General features: G+C 30.3%; 2 protein-coding genes across 2 annotated transcripts; both read right to left on the reverse strand.

Moving 5' to 3' along the window:
* Positions 1 to 593: 593 nt before the first annotated feature.
* On the reverse strand, positions 594 to 8,088 carry LOC145634578 (CRM-domain containing factor CFM3, chloroplastic/mitochondrial-like). Its single transcript, XM_081685997.1, has 9 exons — positions 6,665 to 8,088; positions 5,999 to 6,419; positions 5,783 to 5,913; positions 5,153 to 5,500; positions 4,879 to 5,035; positions 4,510 to 4,802; positions 4,370 to 4,429; positions 4,179 to 4,271; positions 594 to 816 (listed from the first exon to the last, which is right to left on the reverse strand). Exons 1-9 carry the CDS (start codon positions 7,742 to 7,744, stop codon positions 715 to 717), a joined length of 2,685 nt encoding a protein of 894 aa, XP_081542123.1. The 5' UTR covers positions 7,745 to 8,088; the 3' UTR covers positions 594 to 714.
* A 796-nt stretch (positions 8,089 to 8,884) lies between these two features.
* On the reverse strand, positions 8,885 to 15,001 carry LOC145634579 (tubulin-folding cofactor B-like). Its single transcript, XM_081685998.1, has 9 exons — positions 14,770 to 15,001; positions 12,661 to 12,796; positions 12,421 to 12,572; positions 12,151 to 12,269; positions 11,819 to 11,880; positions 11,575 to 11,616; positions 10,149 to 10,282; positions 9,894 to 9,963; positions 8,885 to 9,295 (listed from the first exon to the last, which is right to left on the reverse strand). Exons 2-9 carry the CDS (start codon positions 12,760 to 12,762, stop codon positions 9,248 to 9,250), a joined length of 729 nt encoding a protein of 242 aa, XP_081542124.1. The 5' UTR covers positions 12,763 to 12,796; positions 14,770 to 15,001; the 3' UTR covers positions 8,885 to 9,247.
* Positions 15,002 to 21,215: the final 6,214 nt, after the last annotated feature.

Raw genomic sequence — 21,215 nt, forward strand, 5'->3', positions numbered from 1 at the left:
ATATGGCCCACCTTACCTATCAAAAATTGAATTTGCAATAGTGATTGTGATGATATTAAGCGCAGGACTTTTAAAATTCAAGCATATTCAATATGTGTTAAAGAGATACATTATGAATAATTAAGTTAAATTTTTCAATAATTAAATTATGAAATCAGGTAGAATCAATCATCTGTGGTAGTATTGTCACTCATAAGTCATAACTTCGGGGGCAATTTAACAATGGCTTGCTTTGCTTCCATAAATGTAAACTATGCACGGAAGCCAGGGAAAAAAGCTGTAATAGTGATGAGTTATCAAAAAAGCTGTATAATCCAACAACGCATTTTCAAGAACATGGTTATTACGTCGCGATTTTAAGCACATAGTTCACTTGGTAGCTGGTACCAGCATGCCATACTTCTTTGATAAATATCGGTTTCCTTATAATTGCACAAGCAATAGCTTTAGCTTGTAAAACTGAAAATAGTTCACTAACAGAATCATAAAAGGCTTTGAAATTTTGTTTATAGCTTTAACAACTATTCATGGCAAGTCTTCTCTAAAACTCGGCCTCATTTTGTGAACTTGTGACACACACAGTTGCTAACAAATGAATGAATGATGATTGTCATACCAAAGGGCTGAAACTGTTTTCAGTTAATTTTTGTATATATCTTAGATATTAATATATTATATACAGAGTACATTGGTAAGTTTCATACTCGGTAACTTCTATGCATCTAAATCATCATCTTCAGACGACTCGGCATCTATGAAAGCACCATTTTCATCTCCACTGTCATATGTTTGCAAGTAGGCCTCTTCATCTTCATCCTACAAATAAGAAAATTGAATCATTAATCAGCAAGAAATCAGTAACATTAAAGATCCCTTGGGCTATATCCCATCCATTCCGAAAGTCAGTACTCAACTCTTAGTCTTTACCGAGCCAAAATTGTGCTTGAATGCCTTATTACCTCCCACACTTATGGTATTTTGTTTAGTGTTCTTAGCAACCATTGAAGGAAGGGAAAGACAGGATAGAGAATTAAAGGGAGGGCAGAGAGAGTTGGGCATTTATATCCTTCTAAATCTTTCGAGGTTTCGAATGGATTTAATTTATTAAACGGAAAGGAAAATATTCTAACCTTTCCCATTTGATGTACAAGTGAATATGCATCATTCAATCTCTTTCTTTTTCCCATCCCTTCAAATACCCCCTTACCAAAACACACTATAGGTGACCAAAGTATTCTATGATGTTTGTACAAGCATACAAAACCCCTCTTAGGATCTGTTCCGATTGACTGAACTCAGCTGAACTGAACTGAACTGAATTGAGCAGAACTGAACTGAACCGAACCGAACTTATTAATTAGTGATTTTTAACTACGGATTAGTGATCTTTGATTATTTATTGATATTTATTACTATACATATGTGTATATACAAATGTACATATTAAAATATTTACAAAAAATATACTATATAATTATAATTATAAAATGTATGGAAAATATATTATAAAATGTATGGAAAATATTATAAAATGTATGAAAAATATATTATAAAATGTATGGAAAATATTATAAAATATATGGAAAATATATTATAAAATGTATGGAAAATATATTATAAAATTAGTTTAAGTTGTGTAGTACTCTAATTTTCTCAATGAGATTAACATTAGAAATATGTTTCAAAAAAATAGAACCATTTGAACAATGAATTGTATCAATATTATTATTGTTATTATTATTATTATTAATTATTGATAATTATTATTATTATTAGTGTTATTATTATTAGTATTATTATTATTAATTATTGATAATTATTATTATTATTAGTGTTATTATTATTATTATGATTATTATTATTTATTGATTATTATTGTTAATATTATTATTATTATTATTATTATTATTATTATTATTATTATTATTATTATTATTATTGTTATTATTATTATTATTAATTATTGATAATTATTATTATTATTAGTGTTATTATTATTAGTATTATTATTATTAATTATTGATAATTATTATTATTATTAGTGTTATTATTATTATTATGATTATTATTATTTATTGATTATTATTATTATTATTATTATTATTATTATTATTATTATTATTATTATTATTATTATTATTATTATTATTATTATTATTATTATTATTATTATTATTATTATTATTATTATTATTATTATTATTATTATTATTATTATTATTATTATTATTATTATTATTATTATTATTATTATTATTATTATTATTATTATTATTATTATTATTATTATTATTATTATTATTATTATTATTATTATTATTATTATTATTATTATTATTATTATTATTATTATTATTATTATTATTATTATTATTATTATTATTATTATTATTATTATTATTATTATTATTATTATTATTATTATTATTATTATTATTATTATTATTATTATTATTATTATTATTATTATTATTATTATTATTATTATTATTATTATTATTATTATTATTATTATTATTATTATTATTATTATTATTATTATTATTATTATTATTATTATTATTATTATTATTATTATTATTATTATTATTATTATTATTATTATTATTATTATTATTATTATTATTATTATTATTATTATTATTATTATTATTATTATTATTATTATTATTATTATTATTATTATTATTATTATTATTATTATTATTATTATTATTATTATTATTATTATTATTATTATTATTATTATTATTATTATTATTATTATTATTATTATTATTATTATTATTATTATTATTATTATTATTATTATTATTATTATTATTATTATTATTATTATTATTATTATTATTATTATTATTATTATTATTATTATTATTATTATTATTATTATTATTATTATTATTATTATTATTATTATTATTATTATTATTATTATTATTATTATTATTATTATTATTATTATTATTATTATTATTATTATTATTATTATTATTATTATTATTATTATTATTATTATTATTATTATTATTATTATTATTATTATTATTATTATTATTATTATTATTATTATTATTATTATTATTATTATTATTATTATTATTATTATTATTATTATTATTATTATTATTATTATTATTATTATTATTATTATTATTATTATTATTATTATTATTATTATTATTATTATTATTATTATTATTATTATTATTATTATTATTATTATTATTATTATTATTATTATTATTATTATTATTATTATTATTATTATTATTATTATTATTATTATTATTATTATTATTATTATTATTATTATTATTATTATTATTATTATTATTATTATTATTATTATTATTATTATTATTATTATTATTATTATTATATACTATTTATTATTATTATTATTATTATTATTATTATTATTATTATTATTATTATTATTATATACTATTTATTATTATTATTATTATTATTATTATTATTATTATTATTATTTTTATATACTATTTATTATTATTATTATTATTATTATTATTATTATTATTATTATTATTATTATTATTATTATTATTATTATTATTATTATTATTATTATTATTATTATTATTATTATTATTATTATTATTATTATTATTATTATTATTATTATTATTATTATTATTATTATTATTATTATTATTATTATTATTATTATTATTATTATTATTATTATTATTATTATTATTATTATTATTATTATTATTATTATTATTATTATTATTATTATTATTATTATTATTATTATATACTATTTATTATTATTATTATTATTATTATTATTATTATTATTATTATTATTATTATTATTATTATTATTATTATTATTATTATTATTATTATTATTATTATATACTATTTATTATTATTATTATTATTATTATTATTATTATTATTATTATTATTATTATTATATACTATTTATTATTATTATTATTATTATTATTATTATTATTATTATTATTTTTATATACTATTTATTATTATTATTTTTGTTGTTGTTGTCGTTGTAATAAGATCTTAAAAGAATGAAATTTGGCTTTATATCATTAGCAATATCATTAGACATAAATTAAGAGCTGAGCTGAGCTGAACTGAACTGAACTGAATTTCAACGGAACAGAACAGGCCCTTAGTCTTACCTCTTCTATCTCATCATCAGAAGGAATAGAAGTATCGTCCAATTTTTTATAAAACGCCATATCATCAATCTCTTTTCCATTTTTCATATCTTCCTGCAAAATTTTATAAAAAAAGTGGGTCAACCTTAAAACTTTATTTCAAAGATGCAATAAAATATATGTATATAATACGTAAAAATAAGAATACATACTATTTCAGACTTCAGCAACTCCATCTGTTCCTGTAAACTCGATATATGATGCTTCAGTCCCTGTGCGAGTCAGTACGAAAAATGTAAGAGGAATGTTTTCATTATGTCAAAATGATAAAAGACAGATCACCAGAGCTCACCTCACGTCTTTGCAGTTCGATTGACCGAGCTAATGCTTGCCTTCTTGTCAGAAGATTCCTAGGCCTCAACCGAAGAGGTTGCTGATAGTTCTTTCCTCGATATAGAATGATTGCATAGCCTCTAGTAGTTTTATCTATTGATACAAGCACACCACCACTCTCTGCCTCCAACGATATTGCAAGATGTTTAACTTGTCCAAAATTTTTGCCCCTCACAATTACCTTCACCAACTCCCTGAATTTCCAGTGCAGATGTATGTTCTCTATGGTACCATCAAAAACTTCTCGCCTACCTGTAAAAGAAGCAGCTTTTGTAAGTAGTTCTTTAGGATGCATATTTATACCTAAGAATTAAGTTCACATGCTTACCCACAAGCAAGAAAGGCTTCATGCTTAAGCCAATTTTACGGAATACTAATCTCTCCTCATCAGTTATCGTTTCTAAATCTGTAGGGAGCTCTTCTGGTTCTAGATATCCTTGCACCTTTTCCAATGCCTTCTCAGCCTTCTTGAGCTTCTGATTTGCCTGCAAGCAATTAAGAACGAGATATGGTGAATCAGAGAGCATTTTTGAGAGAGCTTAACAGCTCATTATATCTTTGAAATCGATTGTGAGATACTTTATAAAGTAACAAAAACTTACAATAGCTAATTTCTTTTTATGATAATTAACCAGTGAAGCATGTCTAGCCAGAGCTGAATCTTTAATCATTTTCTCCACACCTTCATCGTCTACTTGCTTTCCCCAACGAGAGGTTGCAGCAACAGTCTCTGCAAGAGTCCCCGCGACCATAGGAACCTTGTAGTTTTTAGAGTTTGAGTTGACCAAAGCTAATGCATTCCGCCGTTCTTCTTCTTCTTGATAATTAAGCATCGACAGCCTATCCCTTTCCTTCAGCGACTTTGTTACATTAGGGGGCAGGAAGTCATTTCCTCGATAAAAGACAATGTACTCTTTATTTCTTGAGAGTAATGTCCCCCTAGTCAGTCTCTGCCATTGGAAGTTGAAAGTGCTCTAAGAAAACATGGTACATTATAGACCCTAGCATTATTGACGAAAAGAGATCAAAGCTTTTCATTTGACACATCAAATAGAATTTTTTTCAATATGTGATGCATATTAGATTACAAGTGAAGACAAGCTAGCTATGATCTTGGATGTACATAATTCAGTTAACAAAAATGAGAGGCTGCACCCTCACTCTCAAAAGGAATTAATATTAGATTTTAACTTTTTTGGAAATTCACCATAAGCAAACAAGATAAGTATTACCTTCAGTTCCCAAGCCATTCTCTCATTGGAAGTATTTAAGACACCACGTTTAATGGCAATTTTGGCTATAGCACTTTTCTCCCATAACTTTACCATAGCAGCAGCCAGACCTTGGAGATCTCTGCTCCTCCCTAGCATAATCAATTGAATAATATCGCTTGAGTCAGTAAGATTTTATAATCTAAATTGTGGTCACTGTAAACGTTTCTGACATACCCAAAGCAAAATGTGGATGGGTGTTCCTTGCAATCCTACGGTATTCAGTTGTTTGCGAATCTTTTAAACAAGGCCGTACACCATAAGGAAGAAGTCTGAATGGAGTTTTATAGCCAGGAACTACTGCTGGAAGCAAATCTGCATCAACAGGCAATGGAGGAGGGCCAGACCAGTCGACAAATCGTGGACCCAACTCATCCAACAGATTGTTGAGCTCACTTATTTCCATCGACTCTTCTTCAGACAATTTCCTTTGAACTCTCGCAGAATCAGGAAAGCGTTTTTCTGGATGATTTGAAACATCTAAATCTACTTTTTTCACTTCCTTATATGTTTGTACACAGTCTAGTTTGTAGGTCAATCCCCTAAATAGCACCACAGAACTACCTGATCTCCATATCACCAAGCCTCCTGTTTTACTCTAGCAAATAATATGAAAACATATCTTAAATTTACATACTCAAATACTCGAAAAGCCTAAACCAACTACATCACACATTCAAATATGAAGCATGAGTATACAACTTAACAATGAAATTATGAAAACATTTATTATAAGCATAAATATAATGAAAAACTACAAGCAGCTATCCTATGCATAAATAATGCATAATCATGAATGAAAATACAGGAATCAAGAACAAATATATAGAAAAGCAATCTGACCTCAAGGACCTCATGCATCCTTTTCATATTAACCGTGGACTGCCCTTCGAATTTGAGTTTCACAACTTCATCAATCTTCCATTTGTCATGAATGGCATCCACCAAGGCTTGTGTAACACCTGCTGCCCCAACTTTTATCCTCTCTTTCATCCTCAATGCTACATTCCTCAATCTATTAAGTTCATAATCCGGAATCGATTTCTCGGCTAACCAGGTCTTGCTCTTCGACCGCCTATCTTCATCAGCTTTCTCAGGGTCAGGTACCCATGGCAACCTATCTAACCTTCTCTCTTTAACATCATTCTCACTAACAGCCTTAACTTTCCGAAAATCGCCACCATTAACATCATCATAGTTTCTGCTTGATAATGTTACTTTACTACTACTATCTTTCTGCAACCTAACAGTTGCAGCATTTTTCTCAACATTTTTCTTGAATTCAACTACTTTCTCAGGAGCTAAATTATTCACTAAATTCCCACTAATTAAATCAATTTTTGGCAATTCCTTTTTCTCAGCAATTGAAGATGAAATCGAAACATTACCCAATTCAACATTAACATGATTACTAACTTTATTACTCAACTTTTTATCAAATTTTCTACTAAAATCAGAAATGGGTTCTTCAATTTTGCTTCTATTATTGTAATTAACATCAAATTTAGGAGTTTGAGTAATCCCAGAAATCGATTCTACCTCCTTATGATTTCCCGCAATTTCTGACGATGAAATTGAAGATGGGTGTTCCTCTTCTTCCTCCTCTTCCTCATCTTCTTCATCTTGTTGTTGCTGAATCTGCCATGGAAATTTCTGGGTATGAGAAACAGGTTTGACAGACCATTTATCACGAATTTGATCAGAAAAGCTTGGTTTTGGCTTCCTTTTCTTCTTGTAAGTGTGAGGTTGGGATTTCTGGGTTTCTAGTTGGATTGTATTGTTCTGAGAACAGTGAAGTTTGAAGTTGAGAGGATTGAGGAAGAAAGGAGGGAAATTGGTGTGAAGTTTAGGAGAGAGAAAGAAAGAAGATGAAGTGGGGTTCAAGAATGGGTGACAATATTGGTGATGCCCTGAAATTGCCATAACCAGTTATCATAGGAGCTTGGCAATATCTTCATTTTTCAAGAGAAGGAAAGTTGGAGAGGTAGTATATGGGCTTGGGCTGACCCGGTACCAAGATGCGGTCTCGAACGACATATGATGCGAGTGTTATGATGCGAGTGTTTAGATATTGGATCGTGCGGTGCGCTCTTGTCTATAGGTGACGAAAGATGAGGTTGTGGGTACAAAGAAATATGGGTGGGTATTTGATTTTGAGGTGGCGGTCTTGCCTATCGGTGACAACTTTGAAAAGAGTAAGGAGGTGTTTGGGGCTTAATGCCTTATGACATTTGATTGAATCGCCTACATGAAACAATGAGTTTGAGCGAGACTTTGAGATGCTAAATTGCGAACTAACACAAAACCTGGTTATTGTGGTGACTGCACTAGTTATAAGGCTGAAAAGCGTGTTGTGTCAGATTATTTTTGTATTCGTGTCAAAGATAAACAGATTGAGTAATCCTAACACTAATTCTTCCCATTTATTAAATGTGTCATGTAGTGTTACTTTTATTGAATCTTCTGATTTTATTAAATGTGTCATATGACCAGTTTAATTACATGGTGGTAAATTCTTAACATTAGCCCGCTTTTTTCGTGTTTAATTCATATCATGTCAACTTTTACCAGCTCTAAAAATGGTAATATTATTTATTATAATACTTGGTAGATATCTCATGCAAATTATTATACTATGTTACAACTAGCATAAGTTTTATGAACATGAACTTGTAACTTACAAGTTCATGTTCATAAAACTTATGATAGATTGCTAGCTCCAACACGAAACAAAGCTTTCAACTAAACGTAGATATTTGTTTAGTCTCAGTTCATTTAATAGGTTATGTGTCCTTGAACAACTTGTCGAGAATCGTTCATTAATTGAATCCTAATCATAAACAAACTTCAACAAATAAGCAAGCTTTTACTTAGATAAAACTTTTTTCCGAAGGAGTTTTGTTATGGACATTAGAAAATCTCAGAATCAAGGGCTATTCAAGGCTAATATACTGTTGATATACGCAAATCTGAGATTTTCTAACAGAATTCGGGCAATAGCAGCAGTGACTAAATAGAGTAAATACTGTTGATTGTTGAAAGTTATGCCGAGGCTAGACCAAAGCACATTACAAATATATGACTAATAAGAACATTGTACAATCACTACAAAATGTGCTTCAAATTAGGGACAAAAAAAAAAGGTACAGTTTGGTGTACGCAAATCTTCAAGTCAATTGCTGTAGAATTCTGGTGACAAGACAAATACTGGAATATATATATCCACAATTTTGGAAAACACAAAAAAATGAATAAAGGATAGAAATCTTTTATCTTTGTCTATTTTCTTGCAAAAAGGCCAGTAAAGTTCCGTTCCAGTAGCAGACTAGCAGGTCAGCAATGTACTTATCTCAATTGAAGAACATCGGCAAAAATACTAGACAAATAAGAGTATTTAGATGTTATATCAGCTGTTTGGGCCTGTTCCTATATCTCCTCTTCTTCAAATGGATCACGTTCACGAAAGTCTCCCACCTGGAAAATGAACATTCAGAACATATAATGTAACGTTTTGATATTGTTGGGGTGCCAGCAAATATCCAACTGGCAGTATCAGTCAGAAAGCTTAGATTTATCAAACTAAAGTGGACACGGATGAAAGTACTTGAAGAGGCAATAGAAAAGAGCTACTCAAACTCCAAAAAAAATAATCTCCTTGGCACCCAATACCCATGATAGATTCACAGCAACAAACTCATTTTTCGAAAAGCAAAAACTAAATATAACCAGCATTCCCAGTAAGCTATTGAGGCATAAAAGAGGTTGAGTTCATGAAAGATGAACAGGACTTATAGAAAGGCATGAAAGTATGAAACTGTATATATATACAGGCATGGCAAATTGAATAATTGAATGTCTTGTACATACTAACAATCTAGCATAATTGAGTATGCTAGCAAAGGGATGGGAGTATAGGACAGCTGACAAATCTATCTCAATGAATCAAGTAATCCGAATGAAACTTCTAATTACCAACTAATTTATCAGCTTATTATCATGGTAGATGAGTAGGACTTTAATGGTTCTTTCCAATAAGTGACAGAAAATATTGCTGGATTAGTAAAAAACAAACCTGTACTTTATCTGGTCTAACCATAGCACCGTGAAGTGGTGGACATTCAAAGTAGCGAGTCCCTTTAACCCTGCAACATGAAAAGCTGAAATGAACAATCCTAACATACAATGAATTACGATTTGCTGCAAGAATTACTAGTCATCTTCAAGTGAAAGTTTCTAACAAAAGAAACACATGGTTACTACAAGGGTTATGAATTGACCATCAGAAAGTTGCTACGTGAATAATAGCTGAGGGATTTGATTTACTTACAATCCATCATGCTTCCCCAGTGGTTCATCATACTGAACTCCAACCCAGAAACCAGGGCCTAGATTTTCTGCTTGGCCGACATATTTCACAATACCACGTTTGTCTCCTGGTTGAACTTGACATCTATCTCCCACCTGAAAGAAAAAGTAAGAAGTTATCGGTAGGCATAATAACATATTGCTTTCAGCCAGCCAGTCAACCAAAAAGACATATAAACAAAAAAAATTACACTAAAAGACAGGAAATGGAGCTATAAACCATCTAGGCTAGCATATAAAAAGCTGTTTTCATGCATTCAAGCATGAAATAATACCAGCAGTGATAGAGTATACTGCATAGGGCCCTTTTAATAACACAAAAACATGAGGAGAGCAGTTTCAGGGATGGGATTTTGTAAAGTGAATGAAACTCAAGTACTCAGCACATAATATAAAATTGGTCATAGGCTACATGAGAAAGTGAAGCATATGACATCCTTAGCAAAAGTTGACAAATGACCATAACACATAACTAAATGGAAGGTTCAATAATAGCATCAACAATCCTACACAAGGTATAGGGATTCCTGAAAGCAGTTAGGAAAAAAAACGGAATGGTATATTGAATCCAATCATATAGTTACAAGTACAAGCAATATTGAAAATTGAAACCGATTATGTTGTTACAAGAGCTAAAACTGAGAGAACCAATACATCATCCAAACGAAAAACCAGCAAAGCATAACGATATAACATACTACATCAATCCAGTCAAGCTCCCAATAAAATTTAAAAGTTTGAACATTAGAAAGTGAAAAGGGGAATATTAAGGTATTTCTTGATATCCTATTGATATAATGGTAAGAGAACGCACATTTCTTTCACTAATTTAAAGATGCAGCACAACTATTTCAGAATGCCTGTTAGTTATAAGTTATGTTGCACAGTTGCACTTGGCTTTTCAACATTAAGAATAGAACAGGGCTACAAAAAAGATAAGTGACAACACCCCCTATACATTCTAGTTTCCACCACAGCCCCCACCCCCCCCCCCCCCCCCTCCCCAAAAAAAAAAAAAAAGAAAAAAAGAAAGAATGTAGTAAATAGAGATTGTTAACTGAAAACTCTAAGAATGTCAAATACCAAGTGGTTGTTATAGTAAGTATGACAAAATCACTACTAGTGATCTAGATTCTCAGTTTCAATATCTTTTGACCAAGGAGGTCAGAAAAAGCAATCTGGTAAGCCACTGGCTTGAGGGCTGGTATGCTCTTCTTTAGCCCCTGAGCATTTGATTGTACGCCAAACATGAGTAAAGAATCATCTCATTACATCATACGATAGCATCCCAGTATAAAGTGCAGCTACATGTCACATGACATACAGCTCCACAAATCAAACAGAGATGGACTGAAAGTGCTAATTGCTAAGAACAGAAAATAACTAACCTTGATATTAGCACAAAGGTCTTCCATGTAATTTTCAGGTAACTGCATAAGAGAAAGAGCAAAAATTGTCAAGAAAAAAATGGAGGTGTTGTAATCACATTCAGACCAATTTGAGAGTTACACACTTCACCAGTAGTTATCAAAGTTAGAAGAATAAGATACATTTACATATACAGATTCAAAACATATAAGATGAGCAATATCACAAAGATCCCATATGCATAGCAATATCTTCAAGGCTTACCTTAGTACTGGCACCTGAAGGGCTTTTAAGTTCTAACTTTTCCTTGAATTTTCTAAAAGTACCTACAATATCAAAACATTCAAATTAAGAAGGATAGGAGAAAAGAAGTCCAGAATGATTTCCTATAATTGCTTGGCAGAGAACATTTGGAGTAAAGAATATGCACAAGATTAAAGACAGTCTAAAAAAAAAAAATTGCATCAATGATCATACATTAAAAATAAGCTAAGAAAAAAAATAAAATAAACCCCAAGAAAAAAAGATAGAAACACTAAAATGTATTCAAGATACTACAAAAATATGGATTCTAAAGTAGTTTTTAAGATACTTGCCATCACGTTGTTTATAGGCTTCATCGGAAATTTTGTATTTCTCCACCAAAGATGTGTCTTCCAGCCAGCCACCAGAAGTTACTGATGCTGGGTCAAGATCTACAACATGCAGCCGATATCTTTTGTGACCCATTGAGAGAGAAGAAAAAAGAAAAGCATTAAAATGAAATTCATCTATTTTAGATACCAAACACAATATCAATTGAAAATATTGCACAGAATTAAGTCAACAACAAATGCAAAAGAGAAAATTACGGGTAGCTATCTTACCCATCCATTGGAGAATAGAACCCAAAGGATCTTGCATTATCAGTGAGATCAGCAATTTTAGCTCCTGCATCATCATAAAGCTCAAGGGACATTGACTCTACAGTGGTACCACATTTTTTCCACAGCTTCTCTTTCATGGCTTCAACAGTCATCTGACCACATATATCACATTAATTTTATTTGAATTGGGATTTTCCAAATTACTAGACATAGTAATTAAATGAAAACCAACTCACGAACCTGAAGTGAAAAGCGAACATCAGCATTGAAGCTTTTGAGATTCGAATGTGTTACACGACAAAGGACTGACTCATCGCCTTCAATTTGCAAACGAGACCCCATCGAACCTGAAGATTATTTCAGAATGTCTTGTTTCCTGAAACCCCAAAAACCCTTGCATATAAATTTTTATGGTAGAAATAAGTCCCAAGGTTAAACCAATATTTATTTTTTTTTTAATTACTCAGCACAAAGCCCTATATAGTGTATATACAAGGGTTGAGATTCGGTAAGAAGCATAGTTAACATGAGAAGCCAAATGTATTATGGATACATCAAAAATATTTTTATTTTTTTTTGGTGTTCCACCCGGTTCACCCTTTGGGCTAATCCGGATTCGGGGATCAGTTCTGGGTGTTTAGGTTCCAGTCCCCTCCCGATTTATATTTTAAATACATTAAAAATAAATTGCATATACAGAAAATTCTAATAAAGGTACAATTAGGACTAAAGGCTATGGAGCACACTCTTAAAGAAACTAAATTGAGCATCATTTACCAAAAGCTATGGATCAAAACATAATAAGTATGCAAAATTAATCAGCACACTGGAAATTTGATAACCTTAACACAACAATAATTCAATTAAGTAATTCTCTCTTATTTATACAATTGAATTTAGAAACCAGCTTCAAACAATAGAATCCAAAGCTTGGGGATAAGAACATCTTTGAGCATATGAATTGAAAGCTGAAGCCAAATAAAAAATTAAAAAAAGGAATGAAAATTTAAACATGTTTCAGAAAAAAAATATGAGAGGAGCTTGCTTACTATTAATTCTTCTCACCCTTTTCACCTTAAGGCTGATTCTCACATGAGCTAAAGTGAGAAAAGTAAGAAAAGAGGAGTATATGAGGATTTGGGTCAATGACAGGCAGGAACAGATATTAGTACACAAAAAAGACTTCTTTCTCAAAGTATTTTGTCTGCATAATATCTTGGGCAAAAAGCCATATAAACATAACCATGGTACCTCCCTCCAAATCACCATCACCACCCATTACTCCATCATTACTCCACAAAATCACCCTTCTTCATCCTAAAGGTAGTGTTGAGATTTTTCTACCCAAAACTAACACGACTTTACTTACTTGACTTGAACCATATAAAGAAATTATAAAATGACATTTTATCACACTATAAAGATAAGAGTTAGCATAATAGGAATCAATTCTAGCTTGCTACGGAGTAGTAAAAAAAATAATATGATACAATGGTTTAACAACTTGGACATGGACAAATTATACACTTATGATAATGATACAAATTTCTTGAAATTTTACCTAAAATTAATTCATTTTTAGAAAGAATTTTAAAAGCACCTCATAAAAGTCCAACTTCGTAAGTAACTACCTTATACAATTTAATTGGCAAAAAGAAACCTTTTCTTTTTTCTTCTTTTTTTGTCAAATGAAACACTGTCAAATACCCTTTTTTTTCTTCAATTTTTTTTTTCTGTTATTTTGATATTTTCGTATTCTAAAAAACTAGGAATTCTTCACATTCGAACTTAAAACCAAATTCACTTGCTGAACCAGTCCATCCTCAAATTCTGCAGCCCTATAACAAACTATTTAATTCCTTATTTAAATACGGTTTTTCATGATTACTAATGCACATTATTTTGGTGGCTTTTTAATTGTACTCGTTCTAAGTTCTAACTCAAATATTCCCAATATTGGCAATTCAAAGAGCAAGCATTTTTAATAACTGTGTTTTTATGAACAGATAACAACATTGAATCTCAGTGTCCCACAAATGAGGCATTGCCTCAATTTAGCTATTGGATGGGCTAATCTTTACTCAAGATAGCATAAACAGATAAAAATTGGCAATCTCAATTCTAAAACTGTATTTTTCGGAACAATAATACAAATAACCCTCTTCAAAACTGTAAATGGGGACACTTTTGGTTCTTCGAAATTAGAGCTAAAAACATGCTAAATGAACAATTGTATCCACAATTAGTACATAATTGGAACGAAAAAAACTGCAATTATAAACCCTAATTCAACAAGAATAATAACGAATCAGAAATCTTGAATAAAAAAGAGGGAATCATTAGAATTACCTGCTTCAATTTTGGGTCAATTGAAGTTCAGTGAAGCAAATTTGAATATTGGTGAAGAGATCCAACTGGTTGTTGTGTTCAATTGGGGAAGAACAATGCCAACAAAGAGAGAAAATACGATTAGAGAAATTGGAGGGAAAAAAAGAAAGAAAAATGAGTTACTAGTAAAAAAACGAAAGGAAAATTTGCTAACATATGGTTTGGCTGCCCATTCTCGTTACTCTACCCCTCCCTCTTTCCCTCTACTGAAAACGGCCTACGCAGGGGACTTAGGGTCATAGACTGAAATCAGCTGAACTGAACTAAACTGAGCTGAAATGAATATTTTATAAGAGAAGGAAATTAGGAGTTGAACTGAAATGAACTGAACTAAACTGAAAATAAACGTATGAGAACAGACCCTTAGTCAAGCAGAACCGGGTTGCCTAATGCTTCGATCGAAGAAAAAAAATCTGTTATTTGTGACTAACCATAGCCTAAAAGTGCATTAATAATTCCCTTTGTTATTGTTTGTTAGCACAATTCAACGATTCCTATTCCTATCCATTTACCGATCAGTAGAGGGAAAAGGACGTCGCCGATGGTGAATGGAAGTTGTGGGACGACAACGTCGGGGAATGAAAATAGTACATTCGGCTATTTCACCAAATGCTACCGAACACTTTAATAATTCATCAAATGCCATCAAGGTTTTCAAAATTCGCCAAGTGCCACCGAGCTTTTAAAAAATCCACCAAGTGTCATTAATGACTAACGACTGTTAAGTCCGTTAGTCATTAAGGTTTAATCATGACATTAAACCTTAATGACTAGTTAATTTTAATCATTTATTTAAATTAATATTGTAACACCCCCGATTTACTAACTAAAAATAAATAAGAATTAAAGGAAAAAAATAAACAACCTTTAAATAAAATTGCGAAAGCATACTGCTAAATCGGAGGTATTACTGCCACACTCGACAACCTGTCAAGTGTTAAGGCTTACAAAATCTCAATAAACAACCCAATAATCTAAGTGAGCTATTTATACAACTTTACAAACTCATTATAAAAACACTAATCGATCGCTTAAGCTCCTTTAGCTACGACCACTTGATCAACCTGTTTAGACAAACTTGACTGCTCACCATTAAGGACAAATTCCAAAATAGATCGTCGCAGGGCCATCATAAGAAAAAGACATGGCCGCAAACACAAGTAGCACAACAAAATAACACACACATCAGCAAAAGCTGAGTAATCACCACATATCAGCATACAAAGTATAATTGAATAATTGACAATACTAGCTCAATTAAACAATGTAGTTCGAAACTACATTACACATTGTACTCTGAAAAATAACCTTTATCAGCTCAACCTCGAATAATAATACGAACTTTTACTCAATCTACTCATATAACCCATAAGTGTGCCATGCTCGTTGTTCTATACCTAGCCTTGGACATAGGTAATTCAAATAAATCCAACAAGTATAAAGACTTGAATACTCCCAATAACTAGGAAACACCTTGAACCAGACCACATACGGGCCAATTCCCACTGTAGGGGACCATAAAAAAACAAATAATAAAGATTGCACCCCATTCTTAACTCATGATCACTATCTCATTACCAACATGCCAAGGACTAAGGTCTATAACACCGAGCCTCAAACCAATAACAAAATAATAATCTCAACCTTTTGATCTCATACATCGATCAAATAATCTTTCACATGATAATAAATTCTCAATATTGGCATATGTTCCCAAATAGTATAACAATTCGATTTATAATATCTCAACTCTTAAAAAAAATACTAATAACTCAAATATAATCAAATCTCAACCCAAAAAATAATACTCTACATTAACAACCCTAAATCCTCGATAAAACAATACTCTCTATAACAACAACATTAAAAATCCCAGAAAAATAGAACAATCCATCAATACAACAATAATAACAAGACATTAAATCCGATCAAATCATGAAATTATATACATTAATTAAACATCTAAATTAAAGCATATGAACAATAAATCACTTAATAATAATATAAATCAATTATACAAACAACTCTAGATACGTGCGATTACCTTCCACAATGTACAATGGAATGACAATATTCAAGGCAAAAAATATATCAGGTGACGTTGCAATATGCGCAGCTTCTCACAATATTCAAGTAAGGCAAAAAATATATCAGGTGATGTTGCAATATGCTTCTCACCATGTAATGATGTAAGTCATCATCATATTATTAAACCTTAGATATGATGATGAGAAAAACAAAAGGAAAAAAAAAATCTTAGTTTGGTTCGTTTCACGCACAGCCAAAAGGAATACCACGACTCTTTTTTTATATATAAAATATTATATTTGTAAGGTTTTTTTTTTTTTTTTTTTTTTTTTTTTTGCTCAAATATTTTTAAGGTTTTAGAATATTAATAGGGTTTAAACTAGCTTATGATTGTAGAGTTCTATATAAACTAAATAGAGTTTTAAATCTTTCCGAATTCTAAAATAAACATATAAGATTAGGAAAGTTATTTAAATAATAAAAATAAACTATACATTTTTTTTTAAAATAATTATATTATATAAAATCATAAAATATTAAGGTATTATAAATAAAATATCATTTTTTTTTATTGATTTTCGTGACAAAAATTATCCGGGTAAAGTTTTGGGAGTTATTTTGACCCTTTATGGATTCAAATTAAGCAGAATTGGCAAAAAAAAAAGTAAATGCCCCATTATGTGTGTCGAAAAATATCTTGATTAGCTAGTCATTTTTTTAACTATAAAAATTGATCGGGAAAGGTTTTGGAGGTTATCTTGACCCTTTAATGGAGACAAATTAAGCTCGGAATTTGCAAAAAAAAAAAACATAAATTCTCCGTTTTGTGCGTAAATGGTCCAGATAAGGTTTTGACAATCATTTGGCAAAAATAGTCATTTTTTTAACTATATTGTTTTTTTTAACTGTGTAAATGGTCCAGATAAGGTTTTGGCAGGCATTTGGGCCCTCTATGGGTCCAAAATAAGCTCAGTATTGGCAAAAACAATAGTGTAAATGCCCAGTTTTGCGTGTTAAGATCGTAATTTTTTTAACCCTAAAAATTGCAAAACGAAGCGTTTACGTTAATTTTTTGCAAAAAAATGAGCTTAAATTAGATCCTTAAAGGATCATAATGACCCCTAAAACCTAACAGTTCAATTTAATGGTTAAAAAAAGACACGTTAGTCGAGATATTTTTTGACACACAAAACGGGGCATTTACGTGTTTTATTTTTTTTTTTTTTTTTTGCCAATTCCAAGCTTAATTTACTACATAAAGGGTCAAAATAACTTCCAAAACCTTACCCGAATAATTTTCATGGTTAAAAAATAATGTCTTGCTAATCGAGATATTTTTCGACACACAAAATGGGGCATTTATGATATTTTTTTTGCCAATTCTGAGCTTAATTTGAAACCATAAAAGAACAAAATAACCACCACAACTTTACACGAATAATTTTTGTCACGGAAATTGAGAAATTTTTTATTTTTATTTATTAATTAAATAATTAAATCAAATCAATCATATCATGATTTGTGTCATGATTAAACCCTAACCTAACGGTCGTTAGTCATTAGTGGCACTCAATGATTTTTTTTTTTTTTTAAACTCGATGGCATTGGTGAATTTTGAAAACCTTGATGGTATTTGGTGAATTATATATTAAAGTGCTCATTGTCATTTGGTGAAATAGTCGTAGTATATTTTGACATATAAATAATGTGTCTTGGTGTAATATAAAGTACATAGTATAATTTCATTTTGACAAGAAGTAAGGAGTATAATTTATCACGATATTCATCTTTTGTTTTATAATAGATGCAATAAGTGAATAAATGATGATTTCAGTAAACTGCAAATTGTTCATTATGACCTAATTTGATTATCTTCTTTGACCTCTTACCTACTGTAGACACCCATTTGTGTCTCCCCAAAACCAAACCCGGTGATGAGTACCTTTCACGTCGAATCATAATCGAATGAAGCGAAAGTGTGGAAAGTCTAGTGTTGCGGATAGTTTTAATTTCTTTTCTCTTCTCTCTGTTTTTGAAAACTTATTTTAAGAAAACAACCAATCCAATTTGGTTGGTCCATGATATGGGTCCAATAGTAGTGTAGTTGGATGGGGCTTCACAAGACCTTTCCAACAATATATTATAAGCCCAATTCCGATGAATATTGAGGAAGTTATGGCCAATTTACCAAACTGGGCCCGGTTTGAGCCTTATATGCGGCCCAATGATCTAGGGGAGGGCCTAATATGATTTATCATTCCTAATGCAATTAGGAATGATTTTAGTCTTCTAGATTCTTCTAGAAGGTTCTTTTCATTCCTAATTCAATTAGCATTGATAAATGGACTTTTGTTGACTTTTCAGAGTTTTAATTAAAATAAAAAAGCATTTTCGAGGAAAATATACGATTTTATCCTCCAGTACGGCAAACTTATCTGATTTTCGAAAACGCGTCAAAAACAGGCCTGGCGCCTGACTCCAGGCATTGGCGCCTGACTCCAGGCATTGGCGCCTGGTGCTAGCCATTAGCGCCTGGCGCCAGCTCTGTTTTGCGTGCGTCAATCTCGTTTTGCGTGCGCCAAGTGCTCTGTTTTGATATTTTATCTTTTTGGCTGATTTCTCTATAAATAACGTATTAAAAACTCCGTTTTCATCCACCAATTCTCACGAATTCTCATCAACAACCAGTTTTCATCAATAATCACCTACAATCATCGATTCTCTCTATTTTCATCAACTCTCATCAAGAAATTCTTGGTTCTCTCTCTCTTTCTAGCCTAGATTTTTACAAACACAATTCCTCATACATTAGCACTAGACATACCTAGACAAGTTCGAAGTTGCCTTCGCCCTAGACGTGAAAGGTTTTAATTTCTGAGGGTTTGGTCCCAAATCTTTATTTCAATTATTTAATTTAATTGTTTGATTTATTATTTTCCTTGAAGTTACTAACGTGTGTATTTTGTAATTAGAAAGAGGTACGAGGCATCAAAGTAAGTACTTTAATGGTTTTAATTGATATTATGATGTAGAGATCATGTTTATATCGTTATTATGATATTCCTAGTATCATGTCTAGGGTAATTTTAATATTAAATATGCTTATTATGATTCCTGCGATGCTTCCTATGTTCTTCCTAATATTTATGATTGTTAGTATCATGTTAGGGTTAAAGATTTGATTTTTATTGCTTAGTGACATGCTAGGGTTTGTTATTAATCTTGTTAGTATCATGCCTAGGATCTTGCTATTATTATGCTTTAATATTAACGTGAACATGATTATGATTATAATTATTATAATTTATGAATATTATGAATATTATTATTTTGATGATGATTATTGTTATGATTATAATTATTATTCATGATTAATTATTATTATGTTGCTTGATATTTATTGTTATTGCTTGATCACACCTTTTATGCATGTTTAAAGGGAATTCATACTTGTAATCACGCTTAATAAGATAATTAATAATCTTGTTTAGGGTTAATGTGATTATAATTCAAGTGATCGCCAATAATAGATTTATTTGTGCATTATATTCAACCAACATAGATAAACAGGTTTAGGGTTAATCCTATTGATTGCATGTTAATTGAAAAGCGCACATGAATACGATCAGAATAAAGTAGAGGCCTATTATTAGGGCAGGTTCAATCTCTTTTAGGTTGGATTTGTACCTTCATCCCCGAACCCTTATTTGGTTCTAGACCTTATGGAGTTGACGATCTCTTGGATCGTTAAGGGGTGTAACCTTCACCTCGTGAACGGTTTACAAGTTCCTAAAAAAACTTGTTGGCGACTCTTTTGCTCTATCTTCTTCCCTTTTGGACGCCACCGTAGGGGTGAAAGAAACTCGGTGTAAAACCGAACCGAACCGAACACCGAACCGAACAAGAAATGTGGTTCGGTTTTTTTAGGAGGTGGTTCGGTTTCGGTGTCAAAAAAATATAAAATTCGGTTTTCGATTCGGTTTCGGTTCGTGAAAATGAAAAACCGAACAAAACCGAACCAAACCGAATTATAGGCCCAACCCTAAATAACCCTTGGCCCAACACTAAAGTACTCTAGGTATATAATGCAAAAAAGAAAACCCTAATCACTCTCAGCCTCTCAGTCCCTCTCTCCACTCCTCCTACTCAGTCCTATCCTGTCTCCTCTCCGACCACCGTCCAGTACTCCACCGTCTAGTACTCCAGTCCACCGGCAACTTTCTCTCTCTCATGTCTCCTCCTACTCTTGTTAAGGTATGCAATTAAGTTTTAATCATTGCAATTTGCGATTTAATTTGCTTAAATCGTTGCTTTGCTACTGCAATTATTTTCACTTGTGAATTGTGATTTTCACTAGAAATTATTTTTGAGCAATTTTT

The sequence above is a fragment of the Chenopodium album genome, chromosome 6 (assembly GCF_948465745.1).
Source record: "Chenopodium album chromosome 6, dcCheAlbu1.1, whole genome shotgun sequence".
In the NCBI taxonomy this organism is placed as follows: Eukaryota; Viridiplantae; Streptophyta; class Magnoliopsida; order Caryophyllales; family Amaranthaceae; genus Chenopodium; species Chenopodium album.

Coding starts and splice junctions, on each gene's coding strand:
- LOC145634578 (XM_081685997.1), bottom strand. CDS start 7,744: ATGGCAATTTCAGGGCATCACCAATATTGTCACCCATTCTTGAACCCC. Junction 5,914..5,998: donor CCATCCACATTTTGCTTTGG/GTATGTCAGAAA, acceptor TGATTATGCTAG/GGAGGAGCAGAGATCTCCAA. Junction 5,501..5,782: donor GAATGGCTTGGGAACTGAAG/GTAATACTTATC, acceptor TTCCAATGGCAG/AGACTGACTAGGGGGACATT.
- LOC145634579 (XM_081685998.1), bottom strand. CDS start 12,762: ATGGGGTCTCGTTTGCAAATTGAAGGCGATGAGTCAGTCCTTTGTCGT. Junction 11,881..12,150: donor AGCCTATAAACAACGTGATG/GCAAGTATCTTA, acceptor TTGATATTGTAG/GTACTTTTAGAAAATTCAAG. Junction 9,296..9,893: donor TTAGACCAGATAAAGTACAG/GTTTGTTTTTTA, acceptor TTCATTTTCCAG/GTGGGAGACTTTCGTGAACG.